Consider the following 19,663-nt stretch of genomic DNA (forward strand, 5'->3'; position numbering starts at 1 on the left):
GCAACTACAAGATGGAGATGAAGCCGCTGCTGCGTAGGGATGCCTACACGCAAGAGGCGCACCTCCAGAAGAGGCGCTACGGCAAGGGTGGCGCCGGCCGGGCCGCGGAGGACCACCGTGCCGAGGACCGGGGCTTCGGGGCGCAGAGACTGAGGGCCAAGTCCCAGAACAAGGAGAGCCTCCGGCCGGCCTCCTCCACAGAGCCCGCGGTGCAGAAACTGGACAGCCTGCGGCTGGGGGGCCGCGCCGAGCCCCGGCTGCTGCGCTGGGACCTGACCTTCTCCCCGCCCCAGAAGTCCCTGCCTGTGGCGCTGGAGTCCGACGAGGAGACCGTGGACGAGCTCAAGGCCAGCACGGTGAGTGGCAGCAGCTGGCGGGGTCGGGTCCTGTCTCCCTGTGCCCTCACCACCAGGCTCTCCGTCCAGGGCTCCACTCCGCTTGTCGCTGCAGGGGTGCGGGGTACAGCCAGGAGGGTGGCTCTCAGGCGATGGCAGGGGGCCCTCCCCTCAGGAAGCCAGGTGGGGGTCATGCTGCCTGCAGACACATCCGAGAGGGCCACTCCTGGCTGTAGCACGTGGGGGCATGGGGGTGTTCAGAAGCTTCCCAAATCACTCAGCCTCGGCCGCTCCTGGGCCGAGGTCCTATTACTTTCAGCCGTCGCCGTCACGGCTTTTGAGTGTCCTGTGTCCTGGGAGGACTGCAGGGCCTGGCAGCTGGGGCACAGGGGTGGTGTCTAGACTTGTCGTGCGTGCCCTGGGGAGACTCACTTAAGCTCACCGACAGCCCCATCCTAAGGGCTGGAGGAATGAGCAGCCCGCTTTGGCCACACTCAGAGCTGCAGGCCTGGGGTCTGCACGGCGCAATGACACCCAGAGGGGACCCTGCCCCCATGGCTCCCACCCGTCAGCCCAGAAGCGCTCCACTCCCTTGACAGAAGGACTCGGGATGGAAGGGCTGGGGGCCCAGGCACGGGCAGGGCCAGCCTAGTGGGGCTCCACACCCCTGCTATGGCCCAGTCACGCCCCACATCTGGGTGCAGGCAGGAGGGACCTCAGTAGGTCTAGCCTCGGTGCTGTGGTAAGCAACTGTTCCCACCCTCTGCCGGGGGAGCCACGGCCTCCTCAGCCTGTGCCATGCCCGGGAGTCATGGCATCACTGTTGTCTGGGTCCTAAGATGCTAAGACACCCCCCTCCCCTGAATACCCACAGAGAGCACCCCCTCCCCACTGTCCTTGCTGGCACCAGGACTCCAGCCCGCACGTAAAACTTCATCTTCCAGCGCGGCAGCCAGAGACATGTGGCGGCTATTTTAGGAACGGCCGCGGTAGCAGGGTGGGAGAGGAGGGCCGGCTCTATTTTTAGCCTCCTGACACACTGGCACTTTGGGTGCTTTAGACGACGCTCCCTCAGGTCGACACGAGAGCGTGGAAGCTGGCCGGCAGTGCTGTCGCTTTCAGAGACCCAACACTGTGCTCTGGGCCTGTCCCTGAGTGCCCGCTAGGGCTGGTGGCCTGAATGCCATCTGAGAGGAGGCCGTTGTGCTCTTGGAGGTGGTGAGGGGGTATCTGGGGCTTATGGCGCATCCAGACACTGTCTGCAAACAAGGTACTGGTCACCCCTCCCTGGGGGTCCGTGATGGGGGTGGAAGAGCAGTCGTCCTGTCTGGGAGGCGACCGCAATAGCCAGCAAGATTAGGGGACAGTGGCTGGGCCTTTGGTGGGCACTGTTCTCAGTGACAACTCCCGAGCTGCCAGCAGGGGTGGGTGCTGTCTTCTGGGGCCTCACCTGCACCCCCAGCTAGTGAGGCTTGCAGCAGGGGCTGACGCCCCAGCAGGGTGGTGGGCTGCAACTGGTGGAGCCCTGCCATGTGCCACAGAGCTGGGGGGCTCATACTCATCTGCGCCCCCCATCACCTGAGGTCCTCCCGCGGCTGCTCGTGGCCTGGACAGCACATCCCCACAGGGAAGGCATGGGTGGGCAGTGGGAAGAGCAGGCCTAGTGCCCTGGGACCTGCTAGCCATGGCTAAGCCCAGGACTCTGGTCCACTTGGGGTCCTGGCAGTTCAGAGTGCGGTCCTCGTGGAGGGGACACCTGGGTTCTCTCTGCAGCTCTGCTAGTGAGTGAACCGTGTGGCCCTGGAGGCTACTGGAAGTTCCCAAGCCTCCGTTTCCCTCTCAGAGAAATGATGGGTGTCACCTGGTGCTGGGGTCAGCATGTGTGTGGGGACCAGGATGGGAGGGAGCCTGTCCAAGAGAAAGGGGGCTCCCCTTGGGGCCTGTGGGCCGTGAAGGGGTTTGGGTGGCCCAGTGAAGAGGCTGGCTCAGGACACACCATCCAGCAGGCAGCTGGCAGGACACAGTGGCTGAAGAAAGCGGTGGGGCCCAGGCCAGGCAGGGCATGTCCTCGCAGCAGCCTGAGGACTGAGTGGGAGCACCTGCTCCCTGCTGGGAACCCCAGGCTCGGCTGGGGATGACGGAGAAGGCACCGCTGACCACTCCTCAGCTCTGTCCCTCCCCACAGGTAGCCCAGTGCTGAGGCTTCCTTCCAGCTGGGGCGGGGCTTTCTTTGCGGGGGAGGGGCATGGGCCCTGTCTGTCCGGCTGTTGGACGCTCTGCTGCTGAGGCCTTTCTCTGCCCTCATGGTGCTGGCCTGGCCAGCTGTCAGAGGAACAGTCACAGTGCCCACATGGCTATGGCACTGCCAAGCAGCCGGGCTCAGGCTGCCGTCCCCCACGGGCACCCAGGGGTGTTCCACACTCCCAAGGGGATTTCCAGGCACAGAGGAGAGAGGGCTGACCTTGGCGCTACCACACCCCCACTTCCGCCCCTCAAGTCACTGCTGGGAGGACAAAAGGGGGTGGGCAGGGGCTGCCGCAGCTGCACATGGCTGCCTGGCCATCTCGGACCCTTCTCCCTCCACCAAGTCCATCTGCTGACTGGAGTCCAGCTTGTCTATTAAGCAGATTTTTTGTTTAATGGTTTCTCAAGTCCTTGTGCCCAGGGCAGGCAGGGCCCAATCCCAGCCTGAAGACTTGCCCTGGTCTGGGGAAGTAGCTAGAAGGGCCCAGGCAGCAAGTTGGGGTCACTGCCCAGGGTGGCAGGGCAAAGTCCTGTGGTGGGGCAGGCCAGTCTGGTCTTGGTCTCAGAGGTGTTAACGCTCGAGCTCTGTTTCTCCCACTGCACTGGGGGCGTTAGATGCACTCACTGGGTTGTTTGTTGTCAAGTCCACGTGTGATGCCACTGCCTGGACCTGGTATAGGACACACAGGACCACCTGCCCGTTACCACCATGCAGAATGAGGCCTGCTGGCAGGGTTGCAGGTGAGCGGGTGGTCATCTGGGAAACCTCACAAAGGCGAGCACGCCAGACCTGGCCCCATGTCCGAGGCCCCTGTGACCACGCCATGGACGGGGCCACTGTGAGCAGCATGGACTATAGGAAGAGGGGTGGTCTTACAGCTGTAGGAGTCCCAGACTCGGAAGAGGACGGGTGGGAGCCTGCCCAAGGGGAAGGGGACCCCCTGGGGCCTGCAGCCCAGTGAAGAGGCTGGCTCAGGATCCTAGCACCTGAGTGGCAATGTCACTTAGCTGGGGCACTGCCCAGGGAGCAGGATGAACCTGACACAGGGGACAAAAGCATCCGCCAACTGGCGGGCGGCCAGACAGGAGGTTGTTTAGTGAGTGTGTATAGCACCTGTGCCGGGCGAAGGGGCTGCAAGCCCAAGAGGGGTTTTGGCTGGTGATGCTGCGGCCCCCCACTGAGGGCCTCTGGGAAGGCACGCCCTCCCACCTCTCCTTCCCTCAGGGACAGGAACAGGCTTGCCAGTTCTGGACAGTTCCTGTGAATGGACCCCACAGCGTGTGGTCTTTGTGCCTGGCCTCTCACTCCATGTGGGCTCAGGGTTCCTCTGTGTTAAGGCATGTGACAGACCATTGCTCCTCAGGGCTGAGCACTGCCCCATGTGGGGACCACGCCATTTCCCAGCCACCTGGGGTGGACGCCTGGCATGCCTGCACTCTGGCAGTGCCGACTCATGCCGTGTGAGCATGCATGATGTTTGGGGGATACGCAGTTTGTGTCCCATGGTCTACACCCAGGAGGGGGCTGCTGGGTCACGGGCACTTCTTATTAGTCTTGGGGAACTACCAGCCTGTGTGTGTCTCACTTGAAGAGGGGTAGTCGGTTGCAGCCCAGGGAGAAGGCGTTTCCTCCCAAGGGGGCACGTCAGGTTCCCGCCATGGCTGCTGCCTCAGGCCTGCACGGGACTCGCCTGACACACGGGCATCTGCTTCAACTGGGAAAGCCAGCCCGTCATGTCTTTGAGATCTGAACACACAAGGGCTGTTTGGGACCTTGGAGTCTGTGGAAAGTCAGCCTGTGGGGGGGGGCTGTCCCTAGGGATGGGGCGGCCTGAGACCTTCAGGACAAGCCCTGTCTACACTGTGCAGAAGTAGGTCATCTCTGCTTCTGGGGAGGGAGGGGCTGTATGGACCAGGCAGCCTCAGCCTTGGGTACACGGGGCTCTTTTCCCCAGTGGGGTCATGTCCACCTGTCACTAGAAGCAGAGCATGGCAGGAGCGTCAAGACCGGAGTCCTCTTGGGAGCCGACCCACGGCTGGCTGCAGGGGTGCCCCATTCCACCTTCCAGGAGGCTCCAACCCTGTTCACCAGTCGTGCCAACACCTTGCATCCAGGAGCGACTGTCCTGTGGGGTGGGAACTCCCAGCTACCCTCCCAGGCCCACCAAGAGGGCCAGGCCACCTCTCACCCTTGCCAGCGGACAACCCTACAGCAGCGCCCGAGCTGCGTGGCTGAAGTGGGAGCCCGGGGCCCACACAGGTCCGTGGAGGCGGTACAGCTTCTCTGGGCAGAGGCCATTGCAGGAGCACTGGGGGGTGACCACCAGAGGCCAAGGCAGCCTGCAGTCAGCACAGTGCCACCCAGGGCAGTCCCAGGGTACGGGAAGAGGGTTTTATGGGCAGGTGTGTCTCGAGGACAGGGAGCCTCTGCTGGAGTTCAGGGCCATGCTGCGGGGGAGGCGGGGGTGAGGGCCCACATCTGACGCTGGCCGTGGCAGCCGAGGTGCCCCTCAGACTCCAGTTACAGTGCTCCCGAATCCCAGTGCCGCGCAGCGGGGCCTCTGCTGATTAGCAAAATGAAGCAGGTGCCGGGACGCTGAGAGACCTGGGTGATTCTTCCCAAGGGCACAGGGAGAGACTCGGGCATGCGGGCAGGTGGCCCCATTGTGGACCGAAGGGCTTCTGTTCTGAAGGGCCCACATGTGCTGTCTGGCCACTTCTAAAACGCCCCTCGCCCTCACGGAACCACGAGTCTGGCGGCCAGGATGGCGTCACCCCCGCCTGCAACTCACCTCTCCTCTGTGTGTTCCAGGGCTCGGCGCCAATCCTGGTGGTCATGGTGATCCTGCTCAACATTGGAGTTGCCATTTTGTTTATTAACTTTTTCATCTGACGAGATTGTCACCATCGCAAACGTTAACGGTGTCCACAAAGGGAACATTCAAAGCAAAACGACAAAAGGGAGCGGTCCCGCCACGGACGGTCCACCAACTCCAAGTCTTTCCACAGAAGAACGTGATTGGGTATATCACTCACAGTTTGCCTTTTTTTCTGGGTGATGTTTTTTGGATTTTAGCCAAATTCTTTGCTTGTACAACTCTGCTGTGTGGCATGGCAGAAGGCGGCCAGCACGCAGACCCTCCAGCGCGACGGGGGGAGGAGAGGATCCCGGCAAATCGGCACGGACCCTCGTCATTGTCATCACACTTCTGGACAGCGCCAGGCACGGGGGTGCCGCTCCCGTCAGACGCGGACGGTCGATGACTGCTTCCTCTCTGTCTGGAGGAGTCGGTGACAGGCATGGCGGGAGGCGTGGGGGACAGGGTGTCCCTCCCCCGGGCGGCAGCAGCGGCCTTTTTCTACTTTCCTGTGCTGCAACCTTGAGGAAGAGGGGAGACAGGCCTCCTCCTCTCTTCCCGTGAAACAGACGGTGGCCCCTCTTCTCGGCACTGCCCCTGGCCTCCGCGGGAGGCCGACTCCCCACACTGAGTCTTAAGCCAAGTCCCGATTTCTTCCACTGTCCGTTGTCCACTCATTGTGTGCCCACTCAGCTGTCCTCCTAGACCCCAGGGAAGCCGCGGGCTGTGCTGCGGGCATGGGGGGCGGGGCCACGATGCGGGGGCGGCCGCCCCATGCCTGGACCCGTGCACATGGCATCTGTGCACCATGTGCAGCCTGTGGGTGCAGGCTTCCGTGTCCCTGGCAGGGAGGGCCCGTGAGGGTCCCTTCCCTGGTGGTTACTGACCTCCACGGGTTTTCCCATTTTCGTACGTGCCTGCCTCAACTTCCCTAACAGATATGCATATTCCTTCCAGATGCCTCAGCGCTTGCCAGAGCGGGCCTGGTCCCGGGACAGGAAAGCAGCTGAAACTTGAGACATCCAGAGAATCGTAGCATATCCCACATCTCTCCCCAAATGTACCACGTACCTTGTTTCGGTCAAACAAAAACAGGCTCCTTCTGTTTCTGCCTTCTCCACCAGGGTCATTCCATCACCCCACAAGAACGAGGTTTGCCAGGATGTCCGCACGCCCATGGCCCGGCCCTTGTGTGGGCGTGTCTGAGGGGTCCGGGCACGCCCATGGCAGGCCTCTGCACCCGGGAGCGCCCAGCGGCCCCCGTCCAGTCTTCTGGGTACAGCCGCCATGGACCCTGCCTTGCTTTGCTTATGTCTAGCTGTTTCTCTGCTACCTTTCAAGCAGATTTCTTTACTACACTGCACTGGATTGCTATATTTTTAACCAGAAATAAACTAAAGACTAGAGCATGTTCCAGTTAATTCCGTTTTGTTGTTTTCCGTGTCCCGCCCCCCCAGCAGTCAGCCTGGTCTGGGGGACCGTGGAGGGTGTCGGCCGCACATACGTTTCTGGTCACGCTGCGTTCTAGGGGAAGCACCAACTTTTCGTACCTCTTCCCGCTCCATTCTCTTTTTACTCTCAGGTTGTCACTGCAGACCTGAAGTGAGCCAAATAGACTCCTGCTCTTTGCAGTGCCCAGAACCCCCGTGCTGGGGTCTGTTTGTGATTCCGTCTGTAGAGACCACAGGCTGCTGCACATGCCAGTGAGCACGTGGCACGAGGCACCCGGCACTCATGAAAGCACACTGACACGCAACGCAAGATGCACACAAAAGGGCATAAAACTGAGCCCTGCGCATAGACTGTGGGACTCCGTACCGCTGGCTTCACAGCTGAGAACACCAGTTCGAGCCTGCTGAGCCCCACATGTGTGCGGAGGGTAGGGCCGTCTCCCCAGTCCAGGGCATTTCGAGCAGGTGCAACCAAGACTGACGTGCACTGGGTCCCAGGGACTCCAGGGGCAAGGCTCCAGCTGCCACCAGACCGGGCGATTCGAGAGGCCACTCCCCAGACCCACAGCCTTGCAGCCTCATCCGCCTTCCTGACAGGTGCCAGTCGCTCCTCCCAGGCACCCCCCTCCACCCCCACTTCCCTCCTTGAGGTCCTGGCAGATGCATCACGTTGAGTGGGATGTGCACAGGGGTCAGTCAGAGCAGGACAGCGCGTGGAGCACTGACGAGCTTCGCTTCATACTTAGAGCAGCCTCTTGGTCCCCTTCCATGCTGCTGCTTGCACCTGGAGGCAGGCGAGCAAGCGCCTTCTTGAGCTGATAGCCTGGTACAGCAGGGATGGGGGCAGCTCGCCGCCCCAGGCTTGCGGCTCCCACTCTTGCAAACCCACACTCGGCCCTAAACCGCAAGGCTGGAGAAGGCCCCCATGCATGTCACTTAGAAACGTGAGGACTCTGCACCGGGGATGACTTGTGCCTTTGGAAGTTTATCAGGGCACCTTTGGGCACCTGGGCAGTTCTCTTCCTCCACTCTTGGAGGCAAAAGCTCATTATCATTAGCACACTGGTTCCCAAAGACAGATCAGGCACTTGTTGCATAAACCAGAGGAGCGTACAAGATGATGGCAGCACAGGAAGGCCAGGGCAGCTGCCAAGGTTGACACCTATTCCCTAGACCATGGGCGGGGGGAGGGTATCCTGATGGGCATCCTAGGTGACCCAGCCTCACCCCAGAGCCAGACACACTCTTCCTTGGAAGCCCCAGTGTGTGGGTGTGAGCAAGCACTCACCTCACAGGTAGCGAGCTCCTCCCTGCAGGCACTAACCCAGATCCCCAGACAGGTATGAAGCCAGCCATGGGGCACCAGCCGCTACCTCCCTCGGGGCATGGCACAGGTCCAGACAGGCACCCAGGTCAGCCATGCACATCACGGGAGGGCCTGGCTGTGACCACACCTGCTCCCTTTAGCTAAGGGTCCCAGGCTGCACATTCACACGGCCACCCCATCCAAGGGAGATGGTGCCAGAGTCACCGGACCGGAGTGGTTGGCTATCAGCCCAAGGCGCTGCAGGCCTGCCATGGGGTGTCTCTGGGGGGAGAAAGGAAAGGTGTTTTGTGCAGACTTTAGTCTGGGTTTTGGGTGGTCCTTTCAAGAACTCCAATATTCTTACACCAGTGTCATCTCTCCGAGCCATCTCCCACCCACCTGGACCTGTGGAGGGAGGCCCCAAGGCCCCAGCTGCTCTCTGAGGTGTCAGTCCCTGGGCTGTTTCTGGGCCACCCACCCAAGACCTCTGACGTCCCCCAGACCCTCCACAGGACAGTGTGCCTTCCATTTTCATGACGCAGTAAAACCCTTTCCAGATGGGCAGGGGAAGGGCCATCCACCATTTCTAGATTACCCTGTGTCCTCTCTTGCCAGCCTCGCCTGCCGTCAGTCTCAGAAATGTCATCTGAAGGTGCTGGTGGCGTTAAGATGTGTTCCCACAGCTGAACATGCCACGTGACTATCTTTCCTGGGTACTGTGGATAGGCCTCCTATTGCATGCCGAGTCAACATCACAACTGTCACTTCGGCGTGGCATCTTAAATCTCGCCTGGGGCGAGGATCTGCCGCCTCCTCAGTGACAGGACCGAGACTCTAGACCAAGACCCAGAGAGCAGAGCTGTCAACCACTTGGACGTCCGCATAGCCTTGTTCTCTGGCCCAGGCCCAGTCACATGAGGCAACGCAGTCAATGCAGTGAGGCTGAGAAAACCTGTCTCCACGTGCTGAGAAGTGTTGCTAGAACTCAGCCTTAAAAAAGAAGAAAAAGTACAGCTACCTTTGTTTTAAAAAAATAAAGCCAAACTATTTTTACACAGTATCCCGACACCTAGAAACTGTGAACTACAGAACATGCGGTGTCTGAGAAGGCGGAGTGGCACCAGACCGGGGGCCACACGGGCTCAAGGCAATACCGTTGCCTTGTGGTGCCCAGGCTGAAGGCCACAGAGGCGCAGCCGGCGCCCAGGGGCAGGTGACAACCAGGACAGGGAGCAGTTATCTGGGGGTGGGCAGGTGTTCTCACCACTTGAGCCACCAGCTAGGAACACATGCATTTCCAGAACCCGTGTCTCTGTGGATCCAAAGTGGAAGCGCCTGACATGACCATGGTCTCCACCTCCCTTCCCAGCTTGATCTTAAGCCTCCAAGGAGCAGAAGACCCTGCAGGGACAGACCAAAGTACATCTGGGCGCTGGGGCCCAGGTCACCAGGCCTTGGGGTTGGCTGCAGGGCACCTTTACACACCAGCCTCACTTCTGGTCTGAGACGGGCACCTAGGTCAGCCACGCACATCATGGGGGCCCGGCCGCCCACCTGTCCTCACGTGAACTCAATCCTGTCCACTGTCCTTCCTGCTGTGTCTGTGCAGGTCTCCAGCAATGCCACCACTGCCTGGGGACAGTCGCAGCCCACACCAAGGAAGCTGCCTCGACCCCAGGCTGTGGCAGTGACGGGGGCTTGGCGGGACCCCCATCCTCCTCATCCCTGTTGGCAGCACCTGTTGGAAGACTGTTCTACTCAACTTGGTCATCATCCAACTAAGGTCAGACCAGCAGCCGGGCTGTCCCCTTGAACAGGCCAACACCATGTCTGCTCCTTGACTCTGCCAGAGGCTGGTCATGAGAAAGTTCTGTCCCCTACGATCAGGTTGGCCTTTGGGGCCCAGAGCTTCCTGCATGACTGCATGGGAACAGACCAAGGGTTCCCGGATGCTGGATTCAACCCTACCAGGTGACAGCATGTGCACGGCTCATGGGCTCAGACCAATCAATTCATCTCCACCCGGGGACTTCCTGGACCACCCTTGCTCTAGGAAAAGGCAGCACTGGTCAGCAAGGTGGGCTGGTATCCTTTACCCTGGGGGCTTCCCTGACTTTGGGATCAGGCTGAAGAGAGACAGGTATGAGGGCACGGGGCATGCCCAGCCCTTCTGCTGGGGCCCAGCCCCTGGCTGAGGCCCGTCCCTACCTCTCCCACATGGCCCTGAGTGAGCTACCCCTACGGAGCATAGCTCTGTGGGAAAGTGATGGCCACACTCCCCAGCCCTGAGGTCAGGGCACAGCCCTGCAGCCGACACAGTCTGGGGCATGCTGAGCACGAGCAGCAGCTCACATGAACAAGATGCCCCGCCCACTGCCAGCCCTCAAGCCGAGCTAGCCTTGACTTCTCCAGCTAGACTCTGCTCTGCACCGCACACCACACCCAAGGATGTGCCCTCCCACAGGGCCTGGCTGGCCTGCTCTAGCCACTGAGGTGGCCACATGAACCTGCCCCACCCACACCATGAGGCCATCCCTCACCGAGCCCTCCTGGGAGGCTCTGGGGATCCTCCTGCACACCTCTCACCTTCCCCTGGTACACGTGGACCGAGCCCTAGTAGAGCAGTCACTGGGTACATTGACAAAAAGGGAATGACAACCATATTCTGACTTTTCCTATCAATGAAGTGACTTGGCGTTTCTTCTGTTCTTTTAGGTGGAAAAATAGCTTGGTTACTTAGAAAACAGAAATGAAAGCATCTTCCGTAATGAATATAACCATAGCGTGACTATGTATTTCACCTGGTAAGCAGCAGCATCATCCACTCAGGAGAGCTGGCTCGCTTGTTCATAACCCGCGTCTCCACTCCAGTCTCTCTTGCTGCCAGAGCCACGAGCGGGCATGTGCGACCTTCCTGAGGAGCTCAGCGTGCCGCCCGGCAGTAGCCCTTGGTAACACTTGAGGCTCTGGATGTTGCGAGCAGGAAAAGCACCCTGAACGCCATCTGAACCAGCTGCCGGCGTGCCTGTGCCTGCATTTCCGTGCAATCAGACATTGCCATCACTCACCAAGTGGTGGCTGTGGCATACTCCCTGGCCTGGGTCTCTCACGTGGGGGCCTCCCTGCAGGACAGGCAGCACAGCCCTTTGTCTGCCACACAGTGAGTGACAGAGGACACAAAAGGAACCAGAGCAGCAGGCTCTGCCCACGAGGACCCCACGACATGGTCTAGCATGTAGCTTCCTTAAACTCCAGCCCTAGGTTCCCATGGGTGCTCAGCACCTAGTAGGCAGCCCGTAGGCAGCCCGTAGGCAGCCTCCTGGGGAGTCTGCAGCCCGTGGGGCCTGGGGCTGGCCTCGGGGAAGCTGGGTCATCTCGGTCCCTGCACCATGGCCATCAGCCGTGATAGGTGTGCCAGCATCCTGCAGGGACTGCACATGTGCTCGGGACACAATGGTCAGAGCCCCAGTGACCAGGCATGGCCTGCATAGATGGCACCACTGCAGCTCTTGTTGCACAAAACAAAGGGGGCTGCAATCCGTGCTGGGAGACACCTGAGCTCATAAAACCAGACTGACCAGTGGCCAGCGGCTTCCCCAGCCTTGCTTCCCAACTTTAACCTCCTGGGAATGGAGTCACTAGAAGGTTCCTTAACTACGCACATGAATGGCAGACAGATGCCAAACTGTGTGAGCGCCCGGTCATTCTCCCATTGGGCTGGGAACAGCTGCCCTCCCTGGACAGGGTCCATATGACTGGGGGTCCAGGATGGCTCTCAGCTACTGGGACTCTCATGTACCGGCCCCTCCCTCACATGGGCAGAAGCTCCCTGCAACCCCTGGCCACCTACTGGAGTGGGCATCTCTCACCAACAGGCTGCTTCTAGTATTTGGCAGCGTGATGAATTTCTAATTGTCACCTGCTCGGAGACTTCCTGCTTGTATCAATTCAGTTAAAAAAAAAATCAGAAGATGTCAAACTGCAACAAACAGTGCTGTCAACATCTAAAACAAACAACAAAAACAGCTTTACACTACAAGGATTTCCAAGCCCAATGACTGGTTCCCTTGATTTTCATCCAATCCAACCCAATTCCAAGAAGCCCACTGCCTTGGCCACTCACCCTACATCCATGGCAACACAGTGCAGTCAACACAGCCAGTTTAGCTGCCCATGGAAGCCAGGAGGATGGAGAGCTGGGTGACCCACAGACAACTCACGAGCCCTCGGGAGCTGTGGCCTGCTGGCAGGCTTCTTCCTCACCTGGCCCCCCCTCCCCACAGCTGGTGTCCACAGGGGCCATGGGGCAGGAAGGGGCAGGGCTGTCCAGAGGAAGGCTTCACCCAGCAAGCAGCTTGCCACAGCACAGAGCCAGGCAAGAACGCAGTGTCCTGTCGTGCGCTCCCTTGGCAGATTCTGAACACAGCCTTACCCAGTGGTTCAGGGGAACGGAGGCCAGCCATGGGTGACTGTGGTAGCTGTCTGAGCACCAAGTGCATTAGTCTCACGTGTCAGCCTCTGGCAGACAGAGCAGCACAGAGGTATTCTGAGGGCGACCCCATCCCATACATGGCCCTGCCCCCCATGGTTCCATATTTAGGGGTGCCTGAGTGGCATCATAATCACAGCAAGTCCAGCAGATGCTGCTCCCTGCAAAAAAAGCCTGTTTATTTAATCCTTTTGAGTTCTGATCACCCTCTTTCATGAAAACCAAATCTTTAGGAATAACCTCATGGACAGAACACCACTTCCCACACAGAAAGCATACCAGAGGTTTCCTCTTTGGGACTTTCATCATTTCTCGTTCAACTTCACTGATGCAAAGGCATCTTCTTCCTTCAAGTCCCATGTGGTCATAGCCCTCTCTGAAGGAAGGTGGTCTTTGATGAGAAACGAAGGCACTGAGCCGACGAGAACTTCCACTCACGTCCACCAAGAGCAGAAGGGAGAACAAAGTGGCCACACCACCCGGGTTATCGGTGGGACAGGGTGGGGTGGGCAGGGAGGCCAGCCAGAACCTGTAGGCCTGGGCCTAGCGACACCACGGACGTGGCTGCCTTCACTCCAGCCTCTCTACCTGCCATGGACCTTCCAGCCAGTTCAGCCCAGGATGCTGGAAAAAGACCAAGTGTCCAGCATTCAGGGCGCACACAAGGCTGAGGTCAGGTAGCCCTGCTGACCCTACAGGCTGCACATGCAGCCCCAGCCGACCCCAAGGCTGGCTCTGCCTCCGGAAACAAGCAGTGCTCGGCAGCCTTACTGGAGGGTTTCCCCGTGTGCACCACCAGCGTGCAGACAACAGGCAGGAGGACCGCAGAGGCAGTGACAGAGCCTGTGTCAGGTCAGCTCTCCAGTCCAGTAGGAAGTCAAATGAGGTCACATCAACAGGAGGGGTGGGGTCTGGGCAGCTTCAGTGCCACCCACCAACGCCCACTGAGCCTTCCCGGATGGTGGGCTGTACCCAGGGGAGCTGGGCACATGCCGCTGTGAGGCAAGTCACAGAGTTTGCACCCCTGAAGCCTCTGTTCCTGGGATCCAGCTTTCTCTGGCCAAGCCGGCACTGGGAGAACACACAGCTGAGGGGCCAGGGGTGCACCCTGCAAGTCAGCTTCTCATCCTTTCCATCACAGCTCCCACTGGCCAAGGCTGGCCGTGCCCAAGGGAGGGCTTCCCATGCTGTGATGCCCAGGTGGAGATGGGATGGCAGTGGCTGTGCTGACCCAAAAAGAGAAAAGGAAGAACCCCAAACTCCTGCTGGTCAGATACTGAAGTTGAACGAGAGAGACGTGCTCCAGTATGTGTCCAAGGCTCACCTCCTGAGCCAATTAAGCAAACGAGGTGGTCCTCCAGGGTGAGACTGAGCAGGCACTGCCAGCTGTCAGCACACCACAGGCCTCTGGCAAGGGAGCTGCTGCTCAGAGCCAGGAGGCTGGACAGGGACACCACGTGGGGGCCACGTAGGGATGGCGAAGGGCCTTCCCTTTAGCTGCCCTTCCTGTCACTTTGCAAGTGCCAACCCTGAGCTCAAGAGGCAAAGGAGGTGGCCCCACCACCTCCCCCCGAAGGCCATACCGCAGTGAGAGAGCCCAGGTCCCAGCTGCACCACCAAGAGCTTCCTGTCGGGGGACACACAGCACAGAGCGGCCAGCCAGCCCTCCCTTAAAGAGAACCAGGGCCGTGTGCACAAGCCCCAAAAGACCACCTTTTGGTCATTTTTAGATGTCAAAGGAACGACTTTCAGTGTGATAAGTGTGGTCAGAATGCTCATCCTGTTTGTAGAAGGAAAGCCCCACTGCGCCCTATGCATCCCGGTGTCCCAGGATGGAAACATGCTTCCTGAGAGGCCTTCATGCTCACGGTCTTGCCCTCCCGTCTGTGGTGGCCTCACCCCAGCCTGGCAGGGACCAGGGCTGCTCCATGCCCTGGCTGGCACAGAGGCCCCACCCAGACCGCAGGGACCTGAGGACTGCACAGAAGACAACCCTCGCAGTGTCTCAGCTCACGTCTGATTTATTATAAGCAATACACAGTGAGGCTGAGCGAGTGAGACCATGCTGCTTTCATGTGTGGTGGCCAGGGCCACGCCTTAGACCAAGGCAACACAGAAAGCTCTGCTGTGGCGGGGCTGCTGCTCGGACTCTCCTCTTCTTGGTGGCAGGCCCCAGGCTGTCCTGGGCGAGCTCCACCGGATGCGGCCTAGTCGCCGGCAGACAGTGAAGAAAGCACTGGGTGGCACCAGCTCCGAGTGCTGGAGTTCTCACCCAGGAGGAAGATGGGGACGAGAGAAACAGTCAGCCAAGGGAGTGGCCCACAGGTGGATTGCAGGACACCTGGGTCTGCATCAGAGAAGCCCTGCACTCAGCAGCAGTCCATCTGCTCCAGGCGCCAAGGCTCTCTAAGCGCTTCAGCTCGCCAGGACACCTACAAGACAAAGTCAGACCCCAACACAAACTGGATAAAATGTGAAGCCTTTCACCAACCGCAGCCCTGGGAGCAGCCTGGGCTGAGCTGTGCTCAGGTGCACAGGCCCCACCTGCAGCCACCCTGCCCACCACCGTGCTCACCTCTGCTCTCTGCGCCGCTGTCCTCACTGCTGTCATCACCACCGTCATGGTCCTCGTCCTCACCTCCGCCCTCGGCGCCCTCGACCTCGCTGTCCTCATCCGAGTCTGACTCCTCCAGCCACTCCTGCGCATCTTCAGAAGCAAACACAGTTTAGTGTGGTGCAGCAGGCCTGAGGACGCTGCGGAAAGGCAGTCGTCCTCCCAGCAGCGCTGTGGTCCCTTATTCCCCTGCCCCAGACACCTCTGGACCAGCAAGGGAAACAGACTGCATGGCCCTGGACTTCGGGGCAGAGACCAGAGGTGGCAAGGGCACACCCCTGAGGGGCGCCGGCCAGGCCCACCTGCTGCCATGCTCTACCCATCACTGGTGGCTGTTCTCCGGGGCAAGAAAGGGGAGTGCTTTATCTTTAGTCTCAGATCTTAGAACTCAGGCCGTGACTCGAGTCCAGCAGCAGCTGGGATAAACTGGGATGGGACTGAAGGAGTGGAGCACAGGCTGGGGCCAGCCTGGGCCATAAAGACACGGCACATGCCAGCCTGCAGACAGAGGTGGGTGTCAGCATCCTGCTCCACCGAGAACCCGCACCCATTAGTTCCTAGACAAGGAGGATGAGCCCAGATGGGCCCCCGTGCCATGACGGGCTGCTGCCTGATGTCCATCTAGCCATGGAGGCAGGACACCATCCAGGGCAAGGCAAGGCACTTGTGAGGCTCTCAGATGGCACAACACACGGCTGGGGCTCTGGCCCATTACACACACTGGCTTACCTGGATCCGTCTCCACCACGGCCTTCCACTCCTCCATCTTGTGGAGGTCGAGGCAGTACAGGTCACTGAGGGTGACCTGGCGATCGCCAGCCTCAAACATGCCCCCGTAGACATAGAGCACCCCATGCTTCACAGCCAGCATGGCATTGGAGCGAGGACACGGCTCCACCACGGGGTCGCTGGCATCCTCGGCACCGTCTTCGTCCTCGGACGGAGGCTGTTCCACCGGGCCTGGAGTGGTGAGCACCTGCTTAATGGTGACCACGGTCCCATCCTCGGCCACCACCTCTTGGACCACCTCCTGGGGCTCCGGGGCACCCCCCTGCGCCTGCTGGCCTGCAGTCTCTGGCTCCTCTTTCTTGCCCCGCCGACGCCTCCTCCTCTCCGATTTGGGTCCCTGGATACAAAATAAGAACAGAGTGCTTCAGGGACATGAACAGCCCTGCACACACATGGGGCAAAGTGGGATGTGGGGACAGGAGCCACAGACAAGGGGAGCACATAACGAGGACAGTGCACTGCATTGCCTTGGTGGCCACACACAGGACCTGAGGAAACACAACTGGCCTCCTGCCAGAAACAGTGTCACCACTGAGTGGGGCCCACACTCCACAGAGTAGGTCACCATGCTAACTAGTCACCCTGCACAGGGTTTACACTCCACAGGAGGAGGACACCACATTAGCTAGTCACCCTGGGCGGGGCTCACAAGAGAAGGTCACCACGCTAACTAGTCACCCCGGGCAGGGTTCACACTCCATAGGAGGACACGTTAACTTGTCACCTTGGGCAGCACTCCACACTCCACAGGAGGTCACCACGCTAACTAGTCACCCCAGGTGGGGCTCACACTCTATAGGACAATGTCACCACACTAACCAGTCACCCAAGGCAGCACTCCACACCTGCGCCAGGAGGCAAGCAAGCCCACCAGACCCCTGGTTGACCGAGGCTCATCCTGGAAACCCAGTCCACAGGCACCGGTTCCTGGGCGGCTAGAAATACCAACGGCATTCCCAGGTCTCCCACCCTGTGGCAATGGCACGGTGGAGTTAGGACCCTAATCAGGTTGATTCATGACAAAGAGGCCAGAGAGGGGCCTCGTCACCATTTCCCCTATGCATTCTCGGGTTAGGCCATCCCTCTCTGTCCACATCCCTGGCTGCATCGCAGGGCAAGTCTGGACCCTTCCATCACCACCTTCACCATCTCACAGAATGCTGCCACCATACAAAAAGACATCCACCAAGTGATTTTCATGTTTGGCAATGATCATGTCCCCCAGGTCACCCTGGAGTCAGATCCACATTTGGGCACTCCTGTACCTGCCTTGCATCTGAAACTGCAACAAAGTCACCATACAGAAGGCGCCCTAGGGTCCCGAGATCAAGAAGCTTGAGAACCACAGCAGCACTCTCCTACAGGGCTCAACCTCTCTGAAAAGCCACAGGAGAGACTGGCATAGTCTATGTCTGGAGCAATTCCATCCATGAGGAAAAGCACAGAGGAATAAGTTCACACAGGAGCCTGCATGTCCACCGGATCCACCAGAGGTGCCACGACACTCAGCCATGAATCTGGACGAACTTCCTTGGCCATGGGCCCACTCTGAGTCTGGCTGGTGTGATACAGCCACGCAGACTCCAGAGCTGACCGGGGAGGTCCCCTTTCCAGCACTGTCACTGCTATTGTGTCTGCATCAGGCTGGCCTCAGTCAATAGCTAGTGCCTACAAGGACAGTAAAGATGGTGACAGGAGACCAAGGCCAAGCTCAAGTGCCACAGAGGCACAGCTCTACCAGAAGCTCTCACAACCCCTCCTCAGACAGGGACCTGGATGGCCCTGGGCGGCTCCCTGACCAGTGATGGACCAGGCCAGTAACTGACCAGACAACAGCAGCACTGGCACCCAGGACAGGCCGGGGGTTGGGGTAACGCCATAAGCAAGGGCTTCCAGGCCTAGTCACCCAGGCCACACAGACATAAGAACACCCCTCCAATGGGCTCATGGTCATCAGAGGCCAGACACTGCGACCCCATAGGGGTCACGCACTACAGTGCACATGCTCAAGGCAGCCCCACCTTCAGGTGTCCCGCAAACCAGCGGTTCTTCGAGCCATCATAGAAGTACAGGTCATTGAGGAAGTCTCCCTCCAGGCTCTCCTCCTCTTCCTCGTCACAGACACCTCCGAAGAGCAGCGCCTGGTGATTTGGCGCCATGGCTACTGAAAAGCCAGACCTTGGAGTGGGCTTGACACCTGAAGGGTTCATCCGAGTCCACACCCACTTGCCTGCCAGTAGAGAGCAAGGGAATGAGTTAAGGGAGGGAAGGGCCTTGAGAGCTGCCAGGACAGCCCAGGACCCCAGGGGCCCTGGGGATGGGAGACGTGAACAACACGAGACTGCAGGTAAAAACCCAAGGGCGCTTTCTGCTCTCTGCAGAAAAACAGAGCAGAGACCACTCAGCGGCCCTGAGGTCCAATCTTCAAGACTCAGCGGGCAGCAGCAGAACCTTCCCACACGCACTCCCGACACTCTGCCCATGGGCAGTCTCCAGTCACAGCTAACGGCAGGGAGGAGACAGAAGCATGCGCACACCAGACACAGCCACCTCTGACTTCATGGGGAGCCCGGACCGCAAGGACCCTTCATCCACGGCACTGCATGGCTCTGGCAGAGCCTGTGCCAGGCCCTCCCAGCTTATCCCACCAGGACCCTTGCGACACGAGCTGTCCCCAGGACGTCTACGTCACACTGCTTTCTGGGAACATGCATGAGGAAGGCGATGACCTTCTGGTAGCACCAGCAAGATGTGTGGGGGAATCTTCCCCACATTCAGCGGGGGGGGAAAAAAAAAAAAATCGAGATTTTTTTTTTTTCTTTAATGAACATTAAAAAAAAACTGAGGTCCTGGGCTGTCCTGGCAGCTCTCAAGGGCCTTCTCGTCCTTAACGCATTCCCTTGCTCTCTACTGGCAGGCAAGTGGGTGCAGCCAGCAGCAGGATTCTCTGGCACACTGTCCAGTGGCACCTGGCCACACCCATGCAGGCACGCCCCTGGCCCCATGCCTTACGGGCAGCATGTGGCTGGTCTGAGGAGCAGACAAGAAGCCAGCATCAGCCACAGTGCACAGTCAGGGCGAGACGTGCTGCTTCCCAAGGGGCTGGGGCCACCCTGCCTGGTGCAGAGTCCAAGTCCCTGGTGTGGACACATCAGGATGGCTTACTCCCGCAGGGGCCACGTCTGTACCCGTCAGCCCTGAAGGTGCGGCAGCAGCCTGGAGCGGCAACAAGCAGCGTGTGGCAAGAGCACTCCTGAGGCCTGGGTCTGAGAGCTCCAGAGCAAGGAGAACTAAAGTTGCTTTGTGCACAATGTCCCCACAGGGAGGTGGAAGAACCTGGGTGAGTCACAGAAGCAGTTCCAGCCCCACCAGTCTCCTGGGTCCTGTCCAGCCTTCCGATCCCAAGACAGGCTGTTGTGTCCTGAAGGGGCCTCTCCCTGGCTTCCCGAGGACACTGCGGATGCACATTCTAGAATTCCACATCCTAGTATCATTCACTTGCTCTTTAGCAGGAACACATACATTTTTTTTTTTTTTTGAGTTGGAGTCTCACTCTGTCACCCAGACTGGAGTGCAG

At 59.5% G+C, this 19,663-nt stretch overlaps 2 protein-coding genes across 2 annotated transcripts in view; one reads left to right on the top strand and one right to left on the bottom strand.

Annotated features, from left to right (window-relative positions):
• The window catches only part of LOC103262115 (junctophilin-3), a 94,761-nt gene extending 87,903 nt beyond the window's left edge, over window positions 1-6,858 (top strand). Inside the window, exons 5-6 of the mRNA XM_021713202.1 lie at window positions 2-356; window positions 5,392-6,858. Coding sequence (XP_021568877.1) covers window positions 2-356; window positions 5,392-5,472 — 436 coding nt within the window. The 3' untranslated portion in view covers window positions 5,473-6,858. The remainder of the gene's footprint in view (window position 1; window positions 357-5,391) is intronic.
• A 7,828-nt stretch (window positions 6,859-14,686) lies between these two features.
• Window positions 14,687-19,663, bottom strand: part of KLHDC4 (kelch domain containing 4) — a 41,381-nt gene continuing 36,404 nt past the window's right edge. Inside the window, exons 7-10 of the mRNA XM_021713200.1 lie at window positions 18,108-18,316; window positions 16,027-16,423; window positions 15,259-15,390; window positions 14,687-15,115 (exon numbers count right to left, since the gene is read on the bottom strand). Of these exons, the coding sequence (XP_021568875.1) occupies window positions 15,099-15,115; window positions 15,259-15,390; window positions 16,027-16,423; window positions 18,108-18,316 (755 nt within the window). The 3' untranslated portion in view covers window positions 14,687-15,098. The remainder of the gene's footprint in view (window positions 15,116-15,258; window positions 15,391-16,026; window positions 16,424-18,107; window positions 18,317-19,663) is intronic.

Source organism: Carlito syrichta, unplaced genomic scaffold, assembly GCF_000164805.1.
Source record: "Carlito syrichta isolate Samal-C Ts95f unplaced genomic scaffold, Tarsius_syrichta-2.0.1 Scaffold304337, whole genome shotgun sequence".
Taxonomy (NCBI): domain Eukaryota; kingdom Metazoa; phylum Chordata; class Mammalia; order Primates; family Tarsiidae; genus Carlito; species Carlito syrichta.